This window comes from Pseudorca crassidens, chromosome 9 (genome assembly GCF_039906515.1).
Source record: "Pseudorca crassidens isolate mPseCra1 chromosome 9, mPseCra1.hap1, whole genome shotgun sequence".
Lineage (NCBI taxonomy): Eukaryota > Metazoa > Chordata > Mammalia > Artiodactyla > Delphinidae > Pseudorca > Pseudorca crassidens.
Window position 1 is genome coordinate 30,690,132 of NC_090304.1, and position 25,444 is coordinate 30,715,575.

A 25,444-nucleotide genomic window follows, 5' to 3' on the forward strand; every position below is an offset into this window, starting at 1 on the left:
ATCTGGAAGGTTTGGTTTCTCTTGCAGCCTCTCTCTTTGGATTGCAGATGACTGTCTTCTCTCCATACCCTCACATGGCCTTTTCTGTGTACATGCCCATCCCTGATGTCTCCTCTTCCTCTTGTAAGGACACCAGTCCTTTTGGATTAGGGCCGCACCTTTATGAACTTGATTACCTCTTTAAAAGTCCTGTCTCAAAATACAGTTACAGGCTGGGGAATCAAGATGGTGGAGGAATAGGACAGGGAGCTCACCTACTCCCACAAAAACATTCAAAACACATCTGCAAGTGGAACGATTCACATAGAATATCTAATGAACGCCAGCAGAAGACCTCAAACTTCTGAAAGGACAAGAAAACCTCCAAGTAACTGGGTAGAACAAAAGGAAATAGAAAGGAATGGGGACGGGCCTGCACCACAGGGAGGGAGCTGTGAAGGAGAAAAGGTTCCCGCACCCTGGGAGTCCCTTCACTGGTGGGGGATCAGCCTGGATGGAGGCGGAGCTTCGGAGCCTAGGAGGAGAGCACAGCAACTGGTTTGCAGAAGGCAAAATGGAGAGTAACCTGCACAGAAGGTCGGCACCACCACCTTGCGTTCTCCAGCCTGAGATGCTCCTCTGTTGATGCGGGTGGGGACTGGGTGCTGAAGCTCAGGCCTCAGAGGTCAGACCCAGGGAAGGGACCAGGGTTGGTTGTTCAGAGACAGTCTGCAGAGGCTAGCTTGTGGCAACTGAGGGTGTACTCAGGAGAAGCTGGTGCCTGCCAGAAAAGTAAGGTGCCACTATTAGGGGCACATGAGGAGAGGGACAGGACCACCATAAGAGCTTCTTTCCCTGTAAGTGCTCCCAGGCAACGGGACACTGCCTACAGAAGCTCTGGGTGTGGGCTCAAGTCACCACTGCAATCATGGGCTCCATAGGCAGGCACGGGCCACCACTACAAGATCCACAAGAAGTTGCCAAGTGCTGCCCACACTGTCCGGGGAGTGCACAAGGGCTGCTGCACCTGCACACCCCATATCAAGGGGATAACAGCCAGCCCATGCTGAGGAAAGAGACAGCAAGCATCCAAACTAAAAGCAGCCCCTTGATTCTGGAAAAGATGGTGGAGTAGAAGGCCTTGAGCTCACCTCCTCTCATGAAAATACTATAATCACAACAAACTGCTGAACAACTATCAACAAAGAAGACTGGAACCTACCAAAAAAGATAGTTTACATTCAAAGACAAAGAAGAAGCCACAATGAGATGGTAGGAGGGCGCTTTCACAACATAATCAAATCCCATACCCGCCAGGTGGGCGACCCACAGACTGGAAAATAATTATATCACAGAGGTTCTCCCACAAGAGTGAAAGTCCTGAGCCCCACTTCAGCCTCCCCAGGCTGAGGGTCTGGCATCAGGAAGAGGAATCCCAGAGCACTTGGCTTTGAAGACCAGTGGGGCTTGAGTGCCGGAGGTCCACAGGACTGGGGGAAACAGAGACTCCACTCTTGGAGGGCACACACAAGGTTTCATGTACACTGGGACCCAGCACAAAGAAGTAATTCCATAGGAGCTTGGGCTGGACCTACCTATGAGTCTTGGAGGGTCTCCTGGGGAGGTTGAGATTGGCTCTGGATCACTATGGGGGGGGGGCAAGGACACTGGTGGCAGAGGCCCCAGAGAATATTGATTGGCTTGAGCTCTCCCAGAGGTTGCCATTTTGGCATCAAGACCTGGCCCTACGCAGCAGCCTAGAGGCTCCAGTGCATGAATGCCTTAGGCCAAACAACCAGCAAGATAGGAACACAGCCCCACCCATCAGCAGACAGGCTGCCTAAAGCCGTACTGAGCTTACAGCCACCTCTAAACACACCCTTTGACATGGTCTGCCCGCCAGAGGGACAAGACCCAGCTCCACACACCAGTGGGTAGGGACCAGTCCCACCAGGAAGCCTGCACAAGCCTCAGGACCAAACTCACCTACCAGAGGGCAGACACCAGAAGCAAGAGCTATGATCCTGCAGGCAGTGGAAAGAAGACCACAAACACAGAAAGCTAGACAAAATGAGATGGCAGAGAAATATGTTCCAGACAAAGGAACAAGATAAAAACCCACAAGAACAACTGAATCAAGTGGAGATAGGCAAACTACCTGAAAAAGAATTTAGAGTAATGATAGTAAAGATGATCCAAAATTTCTGAAAAGAATGGAGGCACAGATTGAGAAGATACAAATGATGTTTAACAAAGAGAAGATCTAAAGAATAAACAAACAGATGAACAATACAATAACTGGAATGAAAAATACACTAGAAGGAAGCAATAGCACAAGAATTGAGGCAGAAGAAAGAATAAGTGAGCTGGAAGACAGAATGTTGGAAAACACTGCTGCAGAACAGAATGAAGAAAAAAGAATGAAAAGAAATGAGGACAGTCTTGGAGACCTCTGTGACAACATTAAATGCACCAATATTAGCACTGTAGGGGTCCCAGAAGCAGAAGAGAGAAAAAGCCTGAGAAAATATTTGAAGAGATTATAGCTGAGAACGTCCTTAACATTAGAAAGGAAACACTCAAGTCTGGGAAGCACAGAGAGTCCCATACAAGATAAACCTAAGGAGGAACAAGATGAGACACATACTAATCAAACTGATGAAAATTAAATAGAAACAATTAAAAACAACAGGGAAGAGAAACAAATAACATACAAGGGAATCCCCGTAAGGTATCTGCTGATTTTTCAGCAGAAAATCTGCATGCCAGAAGGGAGTGGATGATATATTTAAAGTGACAAAAGGGACAAACCTACTACCAAGAATACTCTACCCAGCAGACTGGCATTCAGATTTGACGGAGAAATCAAAAGCTTTATGGACAAACAAAACCTAAGAGAATTCAGCACCACCAAACCAACTTTGAAACAAGTGCTAAAGGAATTTCTCTAGGCAGAAAAGACCACAACTAGAATCAAGAAAATTATGAATGGGAAAGCTCACCAGTTAAGACAAACATAAAGCAAAGGTAGGAAATCTCCACACACAAATATGATAGTAAAACCAGCAGTCGTGAGAAGAGAGTACAAATGCAGGATATTGATAATGCATTGGAAATTAAGAGACCAGCAAGTTAAAACAGTCTTGTACATATATAGACTGCTAGGTCAAAACTTTTTGGGAACCACAAACCAAAATTCTACAATAGATACACACACGAAAAAGAAGCAGCAACCCAATCACAACGCTAAAAGATAGACATCAAATCACAAGAGAAGGGCTTCCCTGGTGGCACAGTGGTTGGGAGTCCGCCTGCCGATGCAGGGTACATGGGTTCGTGCCCCAGTCCGGGAGGATCCCACATGCCGGGGAGCGGCTGGGCCCGTGGGTCACGGCCGCTGAGCCTGCACGTCCAGAGCCTGTGCTCTGCGGTGGGAGAGGCCACGGTAGTGAGAGGCCCGTGTACCGCAAAGGGGGAAAAAAGTCACAAGAGAAGAGGAAGGGAAGAAAAAAAGGCCTACAAAAACAAATCCTAGTTAACAAATTGGCAGTAAGAACAGACATACCGATAATTACCTTAAATGTAAATGGATTAAATGCTCCAACCAAAAGACACAGACAGGCTGAATGTATACAAAAACAAGACCCATATATATGCTGTCTACAAGAGATCCGCTTTAGCCCTAGGGACACATACAGAGGGAATGTGAGGGGACGGAAAAAGGTATCCCATGCAAATGGAAATCAAAAGAAAGCTGGAGTATCAAAACTCACATCACACAAAATAGACTTTAAAATAAAGACTGTTACAAGAGACAAAGAAGGACACTACATAACGATCACGGGATCAATCCACGAAGAAGATATAACAATTACAAATATATGTGCACCCAACATAGGAGCACCTCAATATACAAGGCAAATGCTAACAGCCATAAAAAAAGAAATTGACACTAACACAATAATAGTGGGGGACTTTAACACCCCAGTCCCATCACTGGACAGATCATCCAGACAGAAAATCAACAAGGAAACACAGGTCTTGAATGACATACTAGACCCTATGGACTTAATTGGTATTTATTACAACATTCCTTTGATTGTTCTCAAGTGCATATGGAACATTCTCCAGGATAGATCACATCTTGGGCCACAAATCAACCCTCAGTAAATTTAAGAAAATTGAAATCATATCAAGAATATTTTCTAACCACAACACTATGAGATTAGAAATCAATTACAGGAAATAAAAACCATAAAAAACACAAACACATGGAGGCTAAATAATAGGTTACAAAACAACCATGGATCACTGAAGAAATCAAAGAGGAAATTAAAAAATACCTAGAGACAAAAAATAAATAAATAAATAAATAAAAAATACCTAGAGACAAATGACAATGAAAACACGATGATCCAAAACCTATGGGGTGCAGCAAAAGCAGTTCTATGAGGGAAGTTCATAGCAATACAGTCTTAACTCAGGAAACAAGAAAATCTCAAAAAAACAACCTAACCTTACATGTAAAGGAACTAGAGAAAGAAGAACAAACAAAACCCAAAGTTAGTAGAAGGAAAGAAATCATAAAGATCAGAGCAGAAATAAATGAAATAGAGATGAAGAAAACAGTAGTAAAGATCAATGAAACTAAAAGCTGATTCTTTGAGAAGTTAAACAAAATTGATAAACCGTTAGCCAGATTCATCAAGAAAAATGAGGACTCAAATCAATAAAATTAGAAATGAAAATGAGAAGTTACAACTGACACCACAGAAATACAAAGGATCATAAGAGACTACTACAAAAAACTATATGCCAATAAAATGGACAACCTGGAAAAATAGACTAATTCTTAGAAAGGTACAAGCTTCCAAGACTGAACCAGGAAGAAATAGAAGATATGAATAGACCTATCACAAGTACTGAAATTGAAACTGATTAAAAAGCTTCCAACTAACAAAAATGCAGGACCAGATAGCTTCACAGGCGAATTCTATCAAACATGTAGAAAAGAGTTAACACCTATCCTTCTGAAACTATTCCAAAAATTGTAGAGGAAGGAACACTCCCAAACTTTCTACGTGGCCACCATGACCCTGATACCAAAACCAGACAAAGATACCACAAAAAGAGAAAATTACCGGCCAGTATCACTGATGAACATAGACGGAAAAATCCTCAACGAAATACTGGCAACCTGAATCCCATACACCATGATCAAGTGGGATTTATCCCAGGGATGCAAGGATTCTACAATATCCACAAATCAATCAGTGTTATACACCATGTTAACAAACTGAAGACTAAAAACCATATGATCATCTCAATAGATGCAGAAAAAGCTTTTGACAAAATTCAACACCCATTTATAATAAAAACTCTCCAGAAGTAGGCATAAAGGGAACTTACCTCTACATAGTAAAGGCCTTATATGACAAGTCCACAGCTAACATTCTCAACAGTAAAGAGCTGAAAGCATTCTCTCTGAGATAGGAACAAGACAAGGATGTCCACTGTCACCACTTTTATTCAGCATAGTTTTGGAAGTCCTAGCCACAGCAATCAGAGAAGAAAAGAAATAAGGGGAATGCAAATTGAAAAAGAAGTAAAACTGTCACTGTTTGCAGCAACATGATATTATACATAGAAAAGATGCTACCAGAAAACTACTAGAGCTCATCAGTGAATTCAGTAAATGTACAGGATGCAAAATTAATACACCAAAATCTTGCATTCCTATACACTAACAACTAAAGATCAGAAAGAGAAATCAAGGAAACAATCCCATTTACCATCGCATCAAAAAGGATAAAATACATACGAGTAAACCTACCTGAGGAGACAAAAGACCCGTATTCTGAAAACTATAAGACGTGGTGAAGGAAATCAAAGGTGACACAAAGATGACGTGGAAAGGTATTGTTTTGGATTGGAAGAATCAATATTGTCAAAATGACTATGCTACGCGAGGCAGCTACAGACTCAGTGGAGTCCCTGTCAAATTACCAATGACATTTTTCACAGAAGCAGAACAAAGATTTTTAAAATTTATATGGAAGCACAAAAGACTCTGAATAGCGAAAGCAATTCTGAGAAAGAATAATGGAGCTGGAGGAATCAGGTTACCTGACTTCAGACTATACTGTAAAGCTACAGTAATCAAAACAGTATGGTACTTACACAAAAACAGAAATACAGATCAATGGAACAGGAGAGAAAGCCCAGAAATAAACCCACCCACCTATGGTCAATTAATCTATGACAAAGCAGGCAAGAATATACAAAGGAGAAAAGTCAGTCTCTTCAAAAAGTGGTGCTGAGAAAACTGGATAGCTACATGTAAAAGAATGAAATTAGACATTTCATAAACACTATACATAAAAATAAACTCAAAATGGATCAAAGACCTAAATGTAAGGCTACACACTATAAAACTCTTAGAGGAAAACATAGGCACAATACTCCTTGATGTAAATCGCAGCAAGATATTTTTTGATACACCTCCTAGACTAAGGAAAATAAAAACAAATATAAGCAAATAGGACCTAATGAAACTTAAAAGCTTCTACACAGCAAAGGAAACCGTAAACAAAATAAAAAGACAACCCACAGAATGGGAGAAAATATTTGCAAACGAAGCAACTGAAACGGGATTAATCTCCAAAATATACAAACAACTCATGCAGCTCTATATCAAATAAACAACCCAATCAAAAAGTAGGTAGAAGGCAGACTCTGGGAGGGCTCACACCAAGGAGTACTTGCCAGAACTTCTGCTTCCAGTGTCCTTGTCCCCACAGTGAGCCACAGCCACACCTTGCCTCTGCAGGAGACCCTTCAACACTAGCAGGTATTGTAAGATTCAGGCTGCTAATGTTGGCATATGCGCATTTAGCCTTAAAGAGATTAAGTTGAGAAGCAAGAAGAACTACAATCCTGCAGCCTGTGGAACAAAAACCACATTCACAGAAACATAGACAAGATGAAAAGGCAGAGGGCTATGTACCAGATGAAGGAACAAGATAAAAACTCAGAAAAACAACTAAATGAAGTGGAGATAGGCAACCTTCCAGAAAAAGAATTCAGAATAATAATAGTGAAGATGATCCAGGACCTCGGAAAAAGAATGGAGGCAAAGATCGAGAAGATGCAAGAAATGTTTAACAAAGACCTAAAAGAATTACAGAACAAACAGAGATGAACAGTACAATAACGGAAATGAAAACTACACTAGAAGGAATCAATAGCAGAATAACTGAGGCAGAAGAACAGATAAGTGACCTAGAAGACAAAATGGTGGAATTCACTGCTGTGGAACAGAAAAAAAAAAAAGAATGAAAAGAAATGAAGACAGCCTAAGAGACCTCTGGGACAACATTAAATGCAGCAACATTCGCATAATAGGGGTCCCAGAAGAAGTGAGAAAGGACCAGAGGAAATATTTGAGGAGATTATATTCGAAAACTTCCCTAACATGGGAAAGGAAATAGCCACCCAAGTCCAGGAAGCACAGTGAGTCCCATACAGGATAAACCCAAGGAGAAACACATCAAGACACATACTAATCAAATTGGCCAAAATTAAAGACAAAGAAAAATTATTGAAAGCAGCAAGGGAAAAACGACAAATAACATACAAGGGAACTCCCATGAGGTTAACAGCTGATTTCTCAGGAGAAACTCTACAAGCCAGAAGGGAGTGGCATGATATACTTAAAGTGATGAAAGGGAAGAACCTACAACTAAGATTACTCTATCTGGCAAGGATCTCATTCAGATTCGATGGAGAAATCAAAAGCTTTACAGACAAGCAAAAGCTAAGAGAATTCAGCACCACAAAACCAGCTCTACAACAAATGCTAAAGGAACTTCTCTAAGTGGGAAACACAAGAGAAGAAAAGGACCTACAAAAACAAACCCAAAACAATATAAGAAAATGGTCATGGAACATACCTATCAATAATTACCTTAATCGTGAATGGATTAAGTGCTCCAAGCAAAAGACACAGGCTTGCTGAATGGATACAAAAACAAGACCCATATATATGCTGTCTAAAAGAGACCCACTTCAGACCTAGGGACACATACAGACTGAAAGTGAGGGGTTGGAAAAAGATATTCCATGCAAATGGAAATCAAAAGAAAGCTGGAGTAGCAGTACTCATATCAGATAAAATATACTTTAAAATAAAGAATCTTACAAGAGACAACGAAGGACACTACATAATGATCAAGGGATCAACCCAAGAAGAAGATATAACAGTTATAAATATATATGCACACAACATAGGAGCACCTTAATACATAAGGCAACTGCTAACTGCTATAAAAAAGGAAATCGACAGTAACACAATAATAGTGGGGGACTTTAACAACTCACTTACACCAATGGACAGATCATCCAAAATGAAAATAAATAAAGAAACAGAAGCTTTAAATGACACAATAGACCAGATAGATTTAGTTGATATTTATAGGACATTCCATCCAAAAACAGCAGATTACACTTTCTTCTCAAGTGTGCATGGAACATTCTCCAGGATAGATCACATCTTGGGTCACAAATCAAGCCTCAGTAAATTTAAGAAAATTGAAACGATATCAAGCATCTTTTCTGACCACAATACTATGAGATTAGAAATGAATCACAGGGGGAAAACACATAAAAAACACAAACACATGGAGGCTAAACAATGCGTTACTAAATAACCAAGAGATCACTGAAGAAATGAAACAGGAAATTAAAAAATACCTAGAGACAAATGACAATGAAAACACGATGATCCAAAACCTATGGGATGCAGCAAAGGCAGTTCTAAGAGGGAAGTTTATAGCTCTACAAGCCTACCTCAAGAAACAAGAAAATTCTCAAACAATATAACCTTACACCTAAAGGAACTAGAGAAAGAAGAACAAACAAAATGCAAAGTGAGCAGAATGAAAGATATCATAAAGATCAGAGCAGAAATAAATGAAATAGAAACAAAGAAAACAATAGCAAAGATCAATAAAACTAAAAGCTAGTTCTTTGAGAAGATAAACAAAATTGATAAACCATTAGCCAGACTTGTCAGGAAAAAGAGGGAGAGGACTCAAATCAATAAGATTAGAAATGAAAAAGGAGAAGTTACAACAGACACTGCAGAGAAACAAAGCATCCTAAGAGACTACTACAAGCAACTCTATGCCAATAAAATGGACAACCTGGAAGAAATGGACAAATTCTTAGAAAGGTATAACCTTCCAAGACTGAACCAGGAAGTAATAGAAAATATGAACAGACCAGTCACAAGTAATGAAATTGAAATGGTGATTAAAAATCTTCCAACAAACAAAAGTCCAGGACCAGATGGCTTCCCAGGTGAATTCTTGGAAACGTTTAGAGAAGAGCTAACCCCCATCCTTCTCAAACTCTTCCAAAAAATTTCAGAGGAAAGAACACTCCCAAACTCATTCTATGAGGCCATCATCACCCTGATGCCAAAACCAGACAAAGATACTACAAAAAAGAAAGTTACAGACCAATATCACTGATGAATATAGATGCAAAAATCTTGAACAACAAACTAGCAAACAGAATCCAGCAACACATTAAAAGGATCATACATCATGATCAAGTGGGATTTATCCCAGGGATGCAGGGATTCTTCAATGTACACAAATCAATCAATGTGATACAGCATATTAACAAATTGAAGAATAAAAACCATATGATCATCTCAATAGATGCAGAAAAAGCTTTTGACAAAATTCAACACCCATTTATGATAAAAACTCTCCAGAAAGTGGGCATAGAGGGAACCTACCTCAAAATAATAAAGGCCATATACGACAAACCCACAGCAAACATCATTCTCAATGGTGAAAAATTGAAAGAACTTCCTCTAAGATCAGGAACAAGACAAGGATGTCCACTCTCACCACTGTTATTCAACATAGTTTTGGAAGTCCTAGCCACGGCAATCAGAGAAGAAAATGAAATATAAAGAATACAAATTGGAAGTGTAGAAGTAAAACTGTCACTGTTTGCAGATGACATGATACTATACATAGAGAATCCTAAAGATGCCACCAGAAAACTACTAGAGCTAATCAATTTGGTAAAGTTGCAGATACAAAATTAATGCACAGAAATCTCTTGCATTCCTATACACTAATGATTTTCAGAAAAATCTGAAAAAGAAATTAAGGAAACACTTCCATTTACCATTGCAACAAAAAGAATAAAATACCTAGGAATAAACCTACCTAGGGAGACCAAAGACCTGTATGCAGAAAAGTATAAGACACTGATGAAAGAAATTAAAGATGATACCAACAGATGGAGAGATACACCATGTTCTTGGATTGAAAGAATCAATATTGTGAAAATGACTATACTACCCAAAGCAATCTACAGATGCAATGCAATCCCTATCAAATTAGCGATGGCATTTTTTAAGGAACTAGAACAAAAAATCTTAAAATTTGTATGGAGACTCAAAAGACCCCAAATAGCCAAAGCAGTTTGAGGGGAAGAAAACGGAACTGGAGGAATCAGGCTCCCTGACTTCAGACTATACTACAAAGGTACAGTAATGAAGACAATATGGTACTGGCACAAAAACAGAAACATAGATCAATGGAACAAGATAGAAAGCCCAGAGATAAACCCATGCACCTGTGGTCAACTAATCTATGACAAAGGAGGCAAGGATATACAATGGAGAAAAGACAGTCTCTTCAATAAGTGGTGCTGTGAAAACTGGACAGCTACATGTAAAAGAGTGAAATTAGAACACTCCCTAACACCAAACACAAAAATAAACTCAAAATGGATTAGTGACCTAAATGTAAGACTGGACACTATAACACTTAGAGGAAAATGTAGGAAGAACACTCTTTGACATAAATCACAGCAAGATCTTTTTTGATCCACCTCCTAGAGTAATGGAAATAAACACAAAAATAAACAAATGGGACCTAATGAAACTTCAAAGCTTTTGCACAGCAAAGGAAACCATAAACAAGAAGAAAAGACAACCCTCAGAATGGGAGAAAATATTTGCAAACGAATCAACGGACAAAGGATCAATCTCCAAAATATATAAACAGCTCATGCAGCTCAATATTAAAGAAACAAACAACCCAGTCCAAAAATGGGCAGAAGACCTAAATAGACATTTCTCCAAAGAAGGCATACAGATGGTCAAGAAGCAGATGAAAAGCTGCTCAACATCACTAATTATTAGAGAAATTCAAATCAAAACTACAATGAGGTATCACCTCACAGTGGTTAGAATGGGCATCATCAAAATGTCTACAAACAACAAATGCTGGAGAGGGTGTGGAGAAAAGGAAACCCTCTTGCACTGTTGGTGGGAATGTAAATTGATACAGCCACTATAGAGAACATTATGGAGGGTCCTTAAAAAACTAAAAATAGAATTACCATATGATCCAGCAATCCTACTACTGGGCATATACCCAGAGAAAACCATAATTCAAAAAGACACATGCACCCCAATGTTCTTTACAGCACTATTTACAATAGCCAGGTCATGGAAGCAACCTAAATGCCCATCAACAGACAAATGGATAAAGAAGATGTGGTACATAAATGCAATGGAATATTACTGAGCCATAAAAAGGAATGAAATTGGGTCATTTGTTGAGACATGGATGGATCTAGAGACTGTCATACAGAGTGAAGTAAGTCAGAAAGACAGAAACAAATATCATATATTAATGCATGTATGTGGAACCTAGAAAAATGGTATAGATGAACTGGTTTGCAGGGCAGAAGTTGAGACACAGATGTAGAGAATAAACTTATGGACACCAAGGGTGGAAAGCCACGGGGGTGTGGGTATGGTGGTGTGATGAATTGGACGATTGGGATTGCAATGTATATGCTGATGTGTATAAAATTGATGACTAATAAGAACCTACTGTATAAAAAAGTAAATAAAATAAAATTTTTTGAAAACGTAGGCAGATCTAAGTAAACATTTCTCCCAAGAAGACATACAGATGGCCAAAAAGCACATGGACAGATGCTCAACATAACCAATTACCATAGAAAGGCAAATCAAAACTACAATGAGGTATCACCTAACACCGGTCAGAATGGCCATCATCAAAAAGTCTACAAAGCATAAAATGCTGGAGAGGGTGTGGATAAAAGGGAACTCTCCTACACTGTTGGTGGGAATGTAAATTGGTACAACCAGTATGGAGAACATTATAGAGGTTCCTTAAAAAACTAAAACTAGAACTACCATATGATTCAGCAATCCCACTCCTGGGCATATATTTGGAGGAAACCATAATTCAAAAAGATAGGTGTACCCCAGTGTTCATTGCAGCACTATTTACAGTAGACAAGACATGGAAGCAATCTAGTGTCCATTGACAGAGGAATAAAGAAGAGTTGGTACATACTTACAATGGAATATTACTCAGCCATAAAAAAGAACAAAATGCCATTTGCAGCAACATGGATGGACCAAGAGATTATCATACTTAGGGAAGTAAGTCAGAGGAAGAGAAATATCATATGATGTCATTCATATGTGGTATCAAATTTTTAAAAAATGATACAAATGAACTTACTTACAAAGCAGAAAGAGACTTACACATATTGAAAACAAAGTTATGGTTACCAAAGGTGAAACATGGGGGGGGTGATAAATCAGGAGCCTCGTGATTAACATACGCACACTACTGTATACAACAAGGACCTACTGTATAGCACAGGGAACTCTATTCAATATTCTGTGATAACCTATATGAGAAAAGAATCTGAAAAGTAATGAATGTGTCTGTGTATAACTGAATCACTTTGCTGTACACCTGAAACTAAACACAACATTGTAAACCACCTATACTCCAATTTAAAAAAAAGAAAAAAAAGTTACATTGAGGATTAGGGCTTCTTGTTTTTTGTTTGTTTAGTTTAGTGTTTAAGTTTTTCCCATTTTGTGTGTCTTAATAGTAAGTTGTAAGAATTCTTCTTATATTCCTTTAAGTCCTGTAACATGTATTATAAATATTTCCTCCTTTTAATTTTTTTATATGTTTAAAGAGCAGAAATTTTAAATTTTGGTTAAGTTCCATATTTCTGTTTTTTCTTTTATAGTCTGTGGGTTTTGTGTTCTATTAAAGAAACGTTTGCCTATGCCACGGTTATAAAATATTCTCCATTGTTTTCTTCTAGAAGTTTTATAACTTCAGCTTTTACCTATTTGCATTTTGAGTTAATTTTAATGTTGGCATGTGACAAGGGTCAAGGTTCATTTTTTTGGAATATGGATATACAGTTGTTCCAACACTGTGTTGAAAGATAATATTTTCCCTACTCAGTTACCCTGACATTTTTATTTCAAATCTATTGACCAAATACATCTGGGTCTATTTCTGGACTGTATTCTGTTCAATTGACCCATTTCCTATGCCAGTACTACACTATCTGCTTACTATAGCTTTATATAGTAATTCTTGAATTTAAAATTCTTCTAATCAAATAGTGTAAGTCTTCCATCGTTTTTCTTCTATTTCAGAATTGTTTTAGCTGCTCTGCACCCTTTCCGTTTAGAATTAGCTTATCAATTTCCCTAATCATGCTTGCTTGAATAGTGCCTGATACTATTGGGATTGCATTAAATATATAGATCATTCAGGAGAAAATTGCTATCTTAATAATATCAAATTATAAATCTATAAACATGATTTTTTTTCTATTTATTTAAGCCATATTTATCTGTTTTTTTCTTCTTTTTTTTTTTGTTTTCAGTGTACAGGGGTATTATACGTCTTTTTAAAATGTATCCCTAAGTATTTCATGTTTCTGATGAGAGCAGTTATCTTGACTTATTCCTAATATTATCTTGTAATTTTCATATTTGGTTTGGACTTTAGAGAAATAGTGGGCTCCTAAAATGAGCTTGGAAGTGTTCCCTTTTTCTGTTTTTTAAAACAATTTGTGTAGTAATTGGTACTGTTGCTTCCTTAGACGTGTGATAGACTCTACCAGTGAAGCAACTGGAGGCTAGAGTTTTCTTTGTGGGAAAGTTTTAAATTCTGAATTGTTTTACAAGTAGAGGTTCATTCAGTTACTCTGTTTCTTCTTGAATCGGTTTTGGAAAGTGATGTATTTTTAAGGAATTTTGACATCTTATTTAAATTGAATTTATTGGCAAAAAATTGTTTTCAGCGTTCTCTCATATGTATATAAGAGATATGTAGTGATCTGTCATTTACCATCTGTGCGACCTTGGGCAGATTACTTAACTTCTTTGTGGAATTTAACCCAATAGTTAAATTCCAGCATTATTTCAATGGATATTGAGTTCTCAGCAAGAAAGGATTTCCTTTTGCAGCTATTGGCAGACCAACAATAAGGAAATATAGTAACCTGGGGAATGACAGGGGCTTTAATTTTTTTATTCTTTGGCCTCTCCTCGAGGCTTGTGGGATCTTAGTTCCCTGAGGAGGGATTGAACCTGTGCCCTCAGCAGTTAAAGCACGAAGTCCTAACCATTGGACCACCAGGGAATTCCCGTGCTTTGATTTTTAAGGCCCGCCTTTCCTGTACAGCACTGGACACATGTTGTATGTAACTGATGTTCGTTACTTGGGTCTTACTTGAATTGCTTGTATTAAAGTATTCTACAAGATGCTTTTAAGGGAAGAATTTCTTGGCTCATATTTCTTTGCTCGATGAAGGGTGATGTATATGGCATTTGTATTGCATATACTTCATGTTTGCAGATTATTTTCTAAACCTTTGATAAAGAGAGCTAGCCATGTCATTGGTTATTTAGAATTTAGCTGTGTTGGTAGATTATCTTTTGAGTGAGAAAAGGAAGAAACATTGACTTATAGTCTGTGTCAAGTTTTTTCTTCAAGGGGCTAGATAAAATTTTAGGCTTTGTGGACCATGCAATCTCTGTTGCAACTATTTAACTTTGCTGTTGTGGTGCAAAAGCAGCATAGACAAGAAATATGTAAATAAATGTGTGGCCACATTTCAGTAAAACTTTGTTTACAAATACAGGTGGTTGATGGACCATATTTGGCCTGCAGGCCATAGTTTGCCAATCCTTGGTCTGTGTAAGGCGTATAAGAATTACATAGCCAGAGATTTGTCTGTATGTGCCCTTATAGCAGTACTTAATGGCCCAAAATTTGTGCTCTGTAACTCTTTGATGGTGAAAATTTATCCAAGTATTTGTATTGGCAAATTGTCTGGGGAATGTGTACACATGTGGCTCCTGTTTTAGAGTGGGGGTAAACATCCATCAAAAAACACTAAGATTCAGGACAGTCTAATAGGTCATAATTTCTGTCCACTAATTTACTCAGCAAATCTTTATAGAACACCTACTATTTACTTAACACTGTTCCAGTCTCTGAGTGTACTTTGTCAAGCAAGACCTTTGTTATGGCCATCATGAAACGTATACTCAAGCTGGTAGACTAAAATTGATCAGGTAAGTGCAGGTATGTTATATATTTTCATAAGCCACACTGTGTCAACCACTATTTTACCACCTATTTTAAGAAATAACTGAAGTTTAGAGAATTGCTGCATATAACACTTCTCCCTTGTATGAGGATGATTACAGATACTCCAATTAAAATTCCTTCATTTTTATTTAAGAAAAGAAAAGAAAGGGAACAAAAAATTAATAAAGAAAAGGAGGAAAAAGCAGCAAAGGAGCTGGAGAAAGAACATTTACAAGAAAAAGCAAAAGAAAAATATGAAGAATGGTTAAAGAAAAAAAATGCTGAAGAATGTGAGAAGAAGAAGAAAGAAAAGGTATTTTCACTAAAGTGATCAGTTAGAATACATGACTTTCGTGTTTACATGTGCCAGCTATATTGTATAAAGAGTTTCTAATAGAAAATTGGCACTATCTTATCATAATATAAATACATGTAGCTACCCCTACTTGTTATACTATAATTAAGCTTCAGAAATGAATATGCATTTGTGGTTTTCTTAGGTTGAGAAGTATTAATAAGCCTATTGATATTTCTGCAGTCAGGTTCAAACTTTTTATTGTTGTTTATGCTTTTAAATATTATTCAGTGCACTTTTATGGAAAGTTTTATTACATTATTATAAATTACTATTCTATTTTAAAACAGCAAATTGCTTTTTTCTTCTTAGGTTTAATGTCATTGTTTAGAGGCAGCCACCTTCATATCACATCCCTGATCATGTTAAATTTTGCTCTCTATAGAATTATGATTCAGTATTTCTGATCAGAAAGCCATTGGGATGGGGAGCTACTGGGGAAAAGAGTCAGTAGAATTTGAATAGAATTTTTAGTTACAGAATATCCCTGGAGATTCTTTGGTCTTGTCATTTTAAGGAAAAAGAAAAACAACGGCAGGCTGAATTACAGGAAAAAAAGGAAATAGCAGAAAAAAAGTTTAAGGAATGGTTGGAAAATGCAAAAAATAAACCTCGTCCAGCTGCAAAGAGCTATGGTTATGCCAATGGAAAACTCACAGGTTGGTTTTTATGTTATGTGGGTTACATAAATATGGCTTGCAGGAGTGAATATTATATATTATGTTTCCTTTTGACAGAAATAGAAATGTGTAAAAATCTTTTTTCTTTCAAATTACTATTTTCTGGAAGATTATAACATACTGTATTCCTGTGGAGATACTACAAATTTGTTGTCATTCTCTAAAACCAGATACATTTTAAAGGCAATAGTGGTAAAACTGCAAAGTAATGATTTCTAAGGTTAAGAAACAAGTAAAATTTTCTTACATTCCTTGGATTTTAAAGCCTTAATCAGGATATATTGAAGGGGTCATTTTCTTCCCCTTTTCTAACCCTCTCTGAGGCAGAGCTTCCAGTGTCTTTGGCACATTCTTTTTGCAGGGTGGAATACTAGACAGCACATGAACCAGACACAGACCTGGTTGGCCTTTAGGCTTGGTCTGATTATAAATGGCAATGCATGTTTTTCTTTGTACTTCATGTTGGAAGCTCATGCCTTGCTGACAGCTGCCTTCACTTGTTTAAGTGATTTATTATTAAAAATACTCCCATTCTGTTTTGTTCACACAATAGGACATATTCCAGACTTTGTTTTGACCATCGTGGTGAAGTGTGTGTTGACATATCTATGCAGTCAAAGTGGGTTGCCAATGTCTGAATGACACATTCCTGCTGTCAGGATTTAGGCCTCTCCTGCATGTCACAGAGGTCATCCATTACAGCTACCGAGCAGGGTCTGCTCTGTTTTTTTGTTCTCTTATTTGAAATAAGAGTAATAAGCAGTGGTTTTAACCAAATGATTGGATAGTAAAGTTAAAACTTAGGTGGAATATACATATTGACTAGAAGTTAATTGGTGAAATAATGGATTATTTTATTTTTTGCATTTAAATAAGTTTTATTCTAATAAATATCTTTGCAAATGCTCTACTGCTCTTAATTATCAAAATTACAGTGATATTATGAAATCTGATTGACAGTGATTTAGAATTTAAGTGGTTCTAAACAAGAATCTTGATTCACTTTAGCTACATATGCAACATACATTTTTTCTGCAAACTTTAGTGTCCAACTAGGGGAAACATGTACACAATCAGCAGTTTCCCAGACTGAGTTAAAATGAAGATTTTGTTCTTTTTAAGGGTTCTAAAATTAATTTCTTAGGAGAACTTTTATGAGTTTCTATATATATAGATGTGAACATTAATGTTCTTTGAATGCTTAGATTTATATTTTAACTTTTACTTCAGTACTTACTGTGTTTGAAAATATTTGAGAGTTCAAGTTTTAAATGAGTCAAATTGGTTTATCAATAATATTTTTGCCCTTTTAACATTTTTCTGTGAATTTTAAAATATGTAGTTTCTTTGATCTCAAAAAGTTTTCTTCTTGTTTTGTTCTGATTTTTTCATAATTTTAGGTTTTTACAGTGGAAATTCTTATCCAGAGCCAGCCTTTTATAACCCAATTCCATGGAAACCAGCTCCTGTGCCTCCTCCCAAAGGAGCAAAGGATCTATCAGGAAAGAAGACTAAAAGGCCTGTGATAAGCCAGCCAAACAGGTCCTCTCTGGTAATGCATAAATCCAGAAGCAGTCTTTGCCTTGGAACTCTGTGCAGAATACAAAGATAGTAGATGTGGGAAATTACATGCTTTTACCTGGAGCTATTTAATTTTAAAATCAGAAATTGTTTTTTTACTGCTCAATTAGTTGCTCAACATTTGATGTATTATTGATAAGTTCAAATTCTATGCTTCAAGGTTGATCTTGGCATATTGTTTTGCAGGATACGTGACTGAATCTAACAATTGTGTTTGTATTTAGCTTGTATTAAAACTACCCTCTAATACCAGTAAAAGCAACAATTTTTCATGTGTTCTTTCATACTATATGTTGTGTGTTTATGTTTATGAACAATGTAAGATTAAGTTGTTCAAACAAGCATTTCTAAACTGCATGCTCAAGATAATTCTTAGAAGAATCTAAATGGGTTAGAATCCCAGAGTAATCAAAAACAGTCTTTGTTGATGGCTTTTGGTATATTTTTCCCTGTGTAAATATTTGTAAATCGCTAACTGAAGTCATGTTTGGTAACAGAGAAATGAAGTTTGGGTTTTGAAAGGAAAATTTAAAAACACTGTTTTGGACTCAATCTTAGATTGGTATGTAGTAATCTTGAGACAATAATATTTTGCTATACTTTGCTATACTTTGTACAAATAGTTATAATTAGTTATGTTGTTAATTTTAAAATTAGAAATATCAATGCATTATTTTTTAATGTTAAATGTTGAGTGATATTTTACTGAAGTGAAATCAAAAATCTTAATAAATACACGTTAAGGATAGTATATCAACGGATTACTAAAGTAGCACTCAACGGTTTTTATTAAGTTTTAGAAGTCTGTATCTTTTCTTAGTGGGCTATCAAGAAATGAAAATCTGTTGGGGCAATATAAAGTTCAGTACATTCATTTAAAAGTGATTCCTATTTAGACTGTATTTCATGTTTCTGCTAGGTTAGTCAGTTGTCAAGTTTCTAGTGATTAACCTGCAATGGTGTTGATCAACTGCAGGAAACAGCAATGGGATCTTTGAAGAATATTCATATTGTCAGAAATCTAGAAAAATTCTTTTTTTTTTTTTTCCTGCTCATGGGGGTGTGTGAGCCCCATAAGGACTGAGCACTCAATTCAGGCTTCTTCATTTGGTTTTATTTTATTTTTTCACTTCTAAGCAGAGAACAGTTTGGGAGGAGTCAGAGTTTGTTGGGTCAAAATATTGGTGAGATTTTGTGGCCTGACCATCCTTCTTGGAACCTGTTAGATGCAGTGAAACTTAACAGGTGATCATTCTACACGAGCAAATTCTCCTATGTGGAGAGAATGTAGAATTTGCCAGGGTAGCAATAAACTTGTGTGTAAAAAACAGCATATATAGGCTTGTGTTCCTGGGCGTTTTAGATATAGTTGTTATATCTAAAAAATCTTCAGTTTTACACAGGTTAAGTCATTTAGGCAACTTTTAGCTGTAACCATAATCCTAATAAAACTTTTCATTCAATCAGTAATTAATTAGTTTGACCAATGTTAGTTGAACATTTGCTCTGTGAGAAATGTTTTGCATATTGATTTAGGAATTTGAATGATATATTTCTTTAATTCAGTAAACATTTACAGCCTAGCCAGGAAAACATAGAATAAATGCTGTAATACATTATACTTAAAATCATGCTCAGAGTTCATCTGAGAACATAGATAAGAGATAGCTCAGCCTGAGAAGGAATTAAGAAAGGTTACAAAGAGGAGGTGACATTTGAGTTGGTGAAAGATAAGCAGGAATTTTCTAGATGGTTATGAGGCTGACCTTAACCATCATGAACATGTGGTGAGAAGTAGCTGGGAGAGAAGCAGGGGTCGCAGTAAAAAGGTTCTGTATACTACAGAATTTGGACTTGATCCTGTGGGCCTGTGATACCCTGTTTTACTACCCCAATGGTGCATTTTTTAAAAGATTTTGACCACCAAACATTTATTACTAAAATTCCATTTTTGTTCATCAAAGACTTCTTCAAACCAATCAATACACCTGTTACTAGGAGATTAGTGTTTTTAACCTGAATCAATTTTTCTTAAAGTCAAGATACTTGGTATTCTAGGCATTGTAAACTATATTAACTGTTTGAAATTTCTATTGAGGTTTTTAAAATATCTTTTTGACTCTACTGCTACTTGATTGGAACTGCTCTAAAATATCTAGGTAACCTATAATGTCAACAAATTCATGATCTGAAAGAAAGAACACAGGTATTATAGACCTAGTTTTACATCTGCTTATCTGGAAGGTGCCTCATTTTTTTCAATGTTCAATACCTTATCTAATTTAGAAACTTATTGTGGGGATGTAAAATAATACATGGAAGTACCAAAAAATGCAAGTTTGTTTCTTTTTTGTATGATGATAATTCTGATAAGATGTACCAATATTCTTTCTTTAGTGATAATTGATTTACATAATAACTGACTTTGTTTAACATACCAATCTTGACTGGTGATATATCAAAATTAACTTGTCAGTACTTGGAGTGGATCTTCATTTACCCCTGTGCTAAGGGCAAAAAGTGAATACTGTTGTCTTCATTTTCTTCAAGTTGAATCAATGTTTACTGAATATCTACTATGTGCGAATGAGTATTCTAGATGCTGGAGATTCATCTGTGAATAAGAGAGGGTCCCTGCTGCCCACATGGGATCTTACATGACAGTGATAGGAAACAGATACTAAACATATAAACAATTTATGTGGCTCTAGGTGCTATAAAGAAAATAAAACAGGGCACTATTGGGATAAATAGTGACTGGGTGGAGGAGTGGGTCCACTCTTTTAGGTGGATGGGCATCTCTGAAGTGGTAACATGCTGCTGAGCTAGCCTTGCCTTGCTAAAATCTGCAGAAAGAGATATCCAGTCAGAGGAAACAGCCAGTGCACAGGCCCCAATGCAGAAATGAATCTGATGTGTTTGAAGAAAGGTTGGTGTGGCTGGAGTGGAGAAAGCAATGGGGAAAATAGTAGGAGTGAAGGTTGGAGAGTCAGGCAGCGCCAGATCATATATAATCCTGAGTTCAGTAGTTCAGATTTTATCATAATTGTATTGGGAAGCCCTTGAAAGTTTTTAAGCAGGGAATTGATGTGATCTGTTTTATACTTTGAGATTACTCTGGCTGTGTGAGGAAATTGGCTTGCTGGGGACCAAGAATCAAAGCAGGGAGACTCATTGGGAGGATTTGCAGTGTCCAGGAAAGAAATTGTGATAGTCTGTATTAACGTGGCAACAGCAACATGATAAGAAATAGAGGTGGATTTGGGATGTATTTTGGAGGTGAGGCAAACAGGACTGCTAACATTTGGGTGTCTGGTTGAGGGAAGGAGGAAAAATCAGATATGACTTCTAGTTTTTAGGCCTGATCCACTGGGTGAATGATGATAACTATCACAGAATTAGAAAGTGATAGGAGCAGATGTATAGGCTGAGAATGGAAAGAGGGGAGTCCTTCAGAATTCTGTTCTAGGTCTGTTAGATTTGTGGTACAACTTAATATCCTGGTAGAAATGGCAGTTAGATACTTGTCTGATGCTCAGGGGAGAGCCAGGATTGGAGATACAAATTTAAGCAACATCAGTATGTAGGTGGTATTTAAAAGCACGGGACTGGATCAGGTTACCTAGGAAGAGTTTAGATAGTAAAAAGAAGGCTGAGTATTCAGATATTTAGAAATTGAGCAGCTAGCAAGGATGCTGAGAAGGAGCAGCCATGAAGTAGAAGGAGACCCAGTAGAGTATGATGTCACAGAAGCCATGAGTAGAAGTGTTAGAAGCAGGGAATTGTGCAGTCTGTCCAGTGCTACCTGACAGACGAGGAAAAGCAGGAAAGAGCCTTCCTTGTTGCATATGGTAAGATAGCAAACACGTATTGAATACTTTCTATATGCCTGGCAGTATTCTGTGTGCTTTTATATGTGCTAACTCATTTAGCCTCACAACAACCCTATGAGATACTTTTATTATCCCCATCTTATAGTTGAAACTGAGGCACTGAGAAGCTATGCTGCTTTTATACAAAAAAGTGAGTCACAGAATAGGGATAAGAACTAAGTTCAAAGTCCAAGCTTAACAACCATGTTCTATGTCCCTCCTGTGTAATATATATATATATGATATGAAAAACTAGTATGAAAGTGCAAAGTAAGTTGAGAGAATGGGAGGTAACAAAGTGGAGACCATATCTGAAGACAACTCTTGGGAGAAGTTTTAGAGTGACGAGAAGATAAGTGAGGTGGGAGCTGGAAGAGGGCATAGGTCAAGGACATTTTCTGTTTGTTTTGCTTACAATAGGTGATAATAAACAGGTGTCCCTGCTGATGTTGATGATCTAGGTGAAGGAGGGTACTTGAAGATTTAGGAGAGATCAAGGACGGTTTTAGCAGTGCAGTTCTTAAATAGCAAAAAAAATAAATGATGGCTTATGTGGGAGCAAGGAAATTTCTTCCATTTTTTCAGGAGAGAATGCATAGTACATAGGCTCAGGTGTAGCTTGAGTTAATAGCATTGATGGTAGGAGGAGGATACGGGCAGTTCTTGTCTGATAGCTTCTGGTTTTTCAATGAGGCCTGAAAGGGAGGCAAGGCTGTCAGCCAAGGGATGGCATGTGTTGTTGCAAGTAGGAAGGGGAAAAGGTTACAGAGAAGTGAGCATTTTGGAGAGCGGGGGACAAATTTACCAGGGAAATCAGTGGGACTGACCAATGGGCAATGTTATTTGCCGTTTGATAATTTTGGTCCAAAAAGGGACCAATTAGCAGGATTCTGTCATGTTTTTCTCCATTTCTGGAGGAAAGTTTAGCTACTTGGGTTTAGGAGCAGAGTAAGGCTTAATTAGGGTTGGACAAGCAGGGCAAGTAGGATGGAGAGAGAAAGGAGCAAAATGATTTCAAGGGGGTGATCATAGCACTGAAAACATGGTATTTAACAAGGGCTGAGTGATGGGTGGTGAGGAAGAATTTTCAGTTGATGAGCGTTTCCAGTGCTATTGGAGAATGTTGGGTCAGGGATGCTTGAGGGAAACTGGAGAGGAAGGAGCTTGTAGTTAGAAGGTGGTGACAGCAAGATCCAGAGTATGACCACAGCAGTGGTGACCCAAATGGAGTATATCAATGAAGTTGAGGAAATTTAAAAAGTAAGAGGCCAGAGTATTGGAAGGATTTTTTTTTAAAAATATGGATGTTGAAATTGTCAAGGATTATGATAGAAGTAGTGGTAGAAAGAAAGTTGGTGAGCCGGGTGCTAGAATTTCAGTGAACCAATGTAACTTATTAGCCAGGTAACAGTCAAAAAGAGCAATATTGGCTAGTATGGTCAGATGAAATATTCTTCAGAAGAACTTGGAGTTTTGAAGAAGGTAGGGAGGTTTAGGAGTGGCCTTGGTGAATAAGGTAGGTAGGGACAGTACCTACCTACCAACTCTAAGCCTCAAGGTTTATGTATCCCAGAGGTAGGGGACTGCAAAAGAAGAGCATTGTCAGCAGTCCATTGCAGGCAAGAAAAACTTTTAAAAGTATTTCAAAAAAAAAAGGGGGGGGACTTCCCTGGTGGTCCAGTGGTTAAGTCTCCACACTTCCAATGTAAGGGGTGTGGGTTCAATCCCTGGTCAGGGAACTAAGATCCCACATGCCGTGTAGCCGAAAGAAAGCATTTCAATAGCAGGATGGGGGCAGTGCAGGGAGGTAGAGGCCAAAAACAGAGCTAGCAGTAATGATATTGTGGAACTATTCCAGGGAGAGGTGACAGGATCAGGTGAGGACAGTAGAGATAGAGAAGAGATGTGTGAAAAATCTGTCCAGAGTAGAACTTGTTTTAGAGCTGACTGGTGATGATAACATTAGCAGAGAAAGGGAATACAGAAAAGGACAGATTTGGGGGTAAGAAACTGAGGGGTTTTTTTGTTTGTTTTCTTATAAATTGTTTGTCATGGTAGTAAATGCACACAGTATAAAAATAAAAAAGTAATAAAAGCTTTGCCTCACTTCTCGCTACCTCACAGTCCTGCTTCCAGGGGGATATTTACTTGTATTACTTCTTTGATAATTTCCTCCCCACAGAATTCTCTGTTGTCTTTTTCTGCGATTTGTTTAGGCAATTATTGTCTTCCTGAATCAATTCTCTAATTATTTTTTTAAAGTGTTTTTTCCCCTCTAATCTTACCTTTCTTTTTTCTTTTCCCTGGTAAGAGGGACTACTTTTTGTGAGGTTTCTTTGATGTTATCTTCTAATTTTTGAATAATTTTTTATGGCTATCTTATTTTAAATCCCAAGCACTCTTTGTTTTTTCTGTTTATTCCCTTTTTCATAACATCCTGTACTTTTTTTATTGTAATATCTTTTCTCATCTCTAAGTACATCAATTGCCATTTTTTTCTTCGTACTTAACTGGCTCTGTTTCTTCCGGGTGCCTTTTCTCCCCCTTCATTTTCTCTTTTTCAGTTCTCAAATGTTTGTTAATCCCCGTCTGACATTTATGTTCACAATGTGAATTTCTGTCTGTTCATACTTAAGAATGGGGCATTAAAAAGCTGAATGGAAGCTATGTTGGCATAAGCAGGGCTTGTTGATAGTGGATTTTGTTGTTGAGGGAACCTCCAAATACCTGGAAGCCTTCCCCTTAGGCTATTTAATTTCTCAGAGAACATTCTTCTCATCTTCCTGGTGAATATAAACCAGCTGCAGTTTTCCTGAGTAGCATCTGAGAAGGTGGCTCTGTATATCACATTTCATTATGAAACACTGTCACTTTACCTATGTTTCAGTTCAGATAGTGCATAAGCTCTGTTCTCCGTGGTACCTGGGGTCTCCATATGCTGAGCCCTTCCAGGGTTCTGTAGGCTGAATCAGCTTTGTTTCCCCCCTTCACACCCTGCCCTCACCCAGTATCTGTTTTATCATTTAGAAACCTTTAAAAGGAAAAGAGAAACGGAAGGGGGGAAAAGGCACCTGGAGGAAACAGAGCCGATTTAAAAAGCAGAAAAAAATTGTAACTTATTAATATTCTTAGTGATGAGATAAAACACCACATCCCTACTGTCCTAATCCCCGCTACTCTCCTAACTCAGTTATTTTCACCTCTGTCCATTTTCCACCTTCCAGAAATTTGTTGAAATCTTTAGTTAACTGTTCTCTTCTGTCCCCTTTACCCTTGTGGATTTGTACATTTTTTCCCCCTTTCTTTCTTAAAGAAATTCCTTTGCCATCCTTTTAGCAGAGATTGGGGAAGGAAAAGAGATAATTGTATATGATTATTCTGTTGTATTTAATTGGAAATCTTTAGTTGTAAACATATTGACATGGGGTACTTGTGGAGATGCAAGTTTATTGCCCAGGTGAGAAATACAGTTTAGGGATAGATATTTAG

General features: G+C 37.5%; 1 protein-coding gene across 1 annotated transcript in view; it reads left to right on the top strand.

Annotated features, from left to right (window-relative positions):
- CCDC34 (coiled-coil domain containing 34) overlaps positions 1-18,844 on the top strand; it is a 48,800-nt gene extending 29,956 nt beyond the window's left edge. Inside the window, exons 4-6 of the mRNA XM_067749573.1 lie at positions 15,622-15,780; positions 16,340-16,481; positions 17,903-18,844. Coding sequence (XP_067605674.1) covers positions 15,622-15,780; positions 16,340-16,481; positions 17,903-18,114 — 513 coding nt within the window. The 3' untranslated portion in view covers positions 18,115-18,844. The remainder of the gene's footprint in view (positions 1-15,621; positions 15,781-16,339; positions 16,482-17,902) is intronic.
- The last annotated feature ends 6,600 nt before the right edge of the window (positions 18,845-25,444 follow it).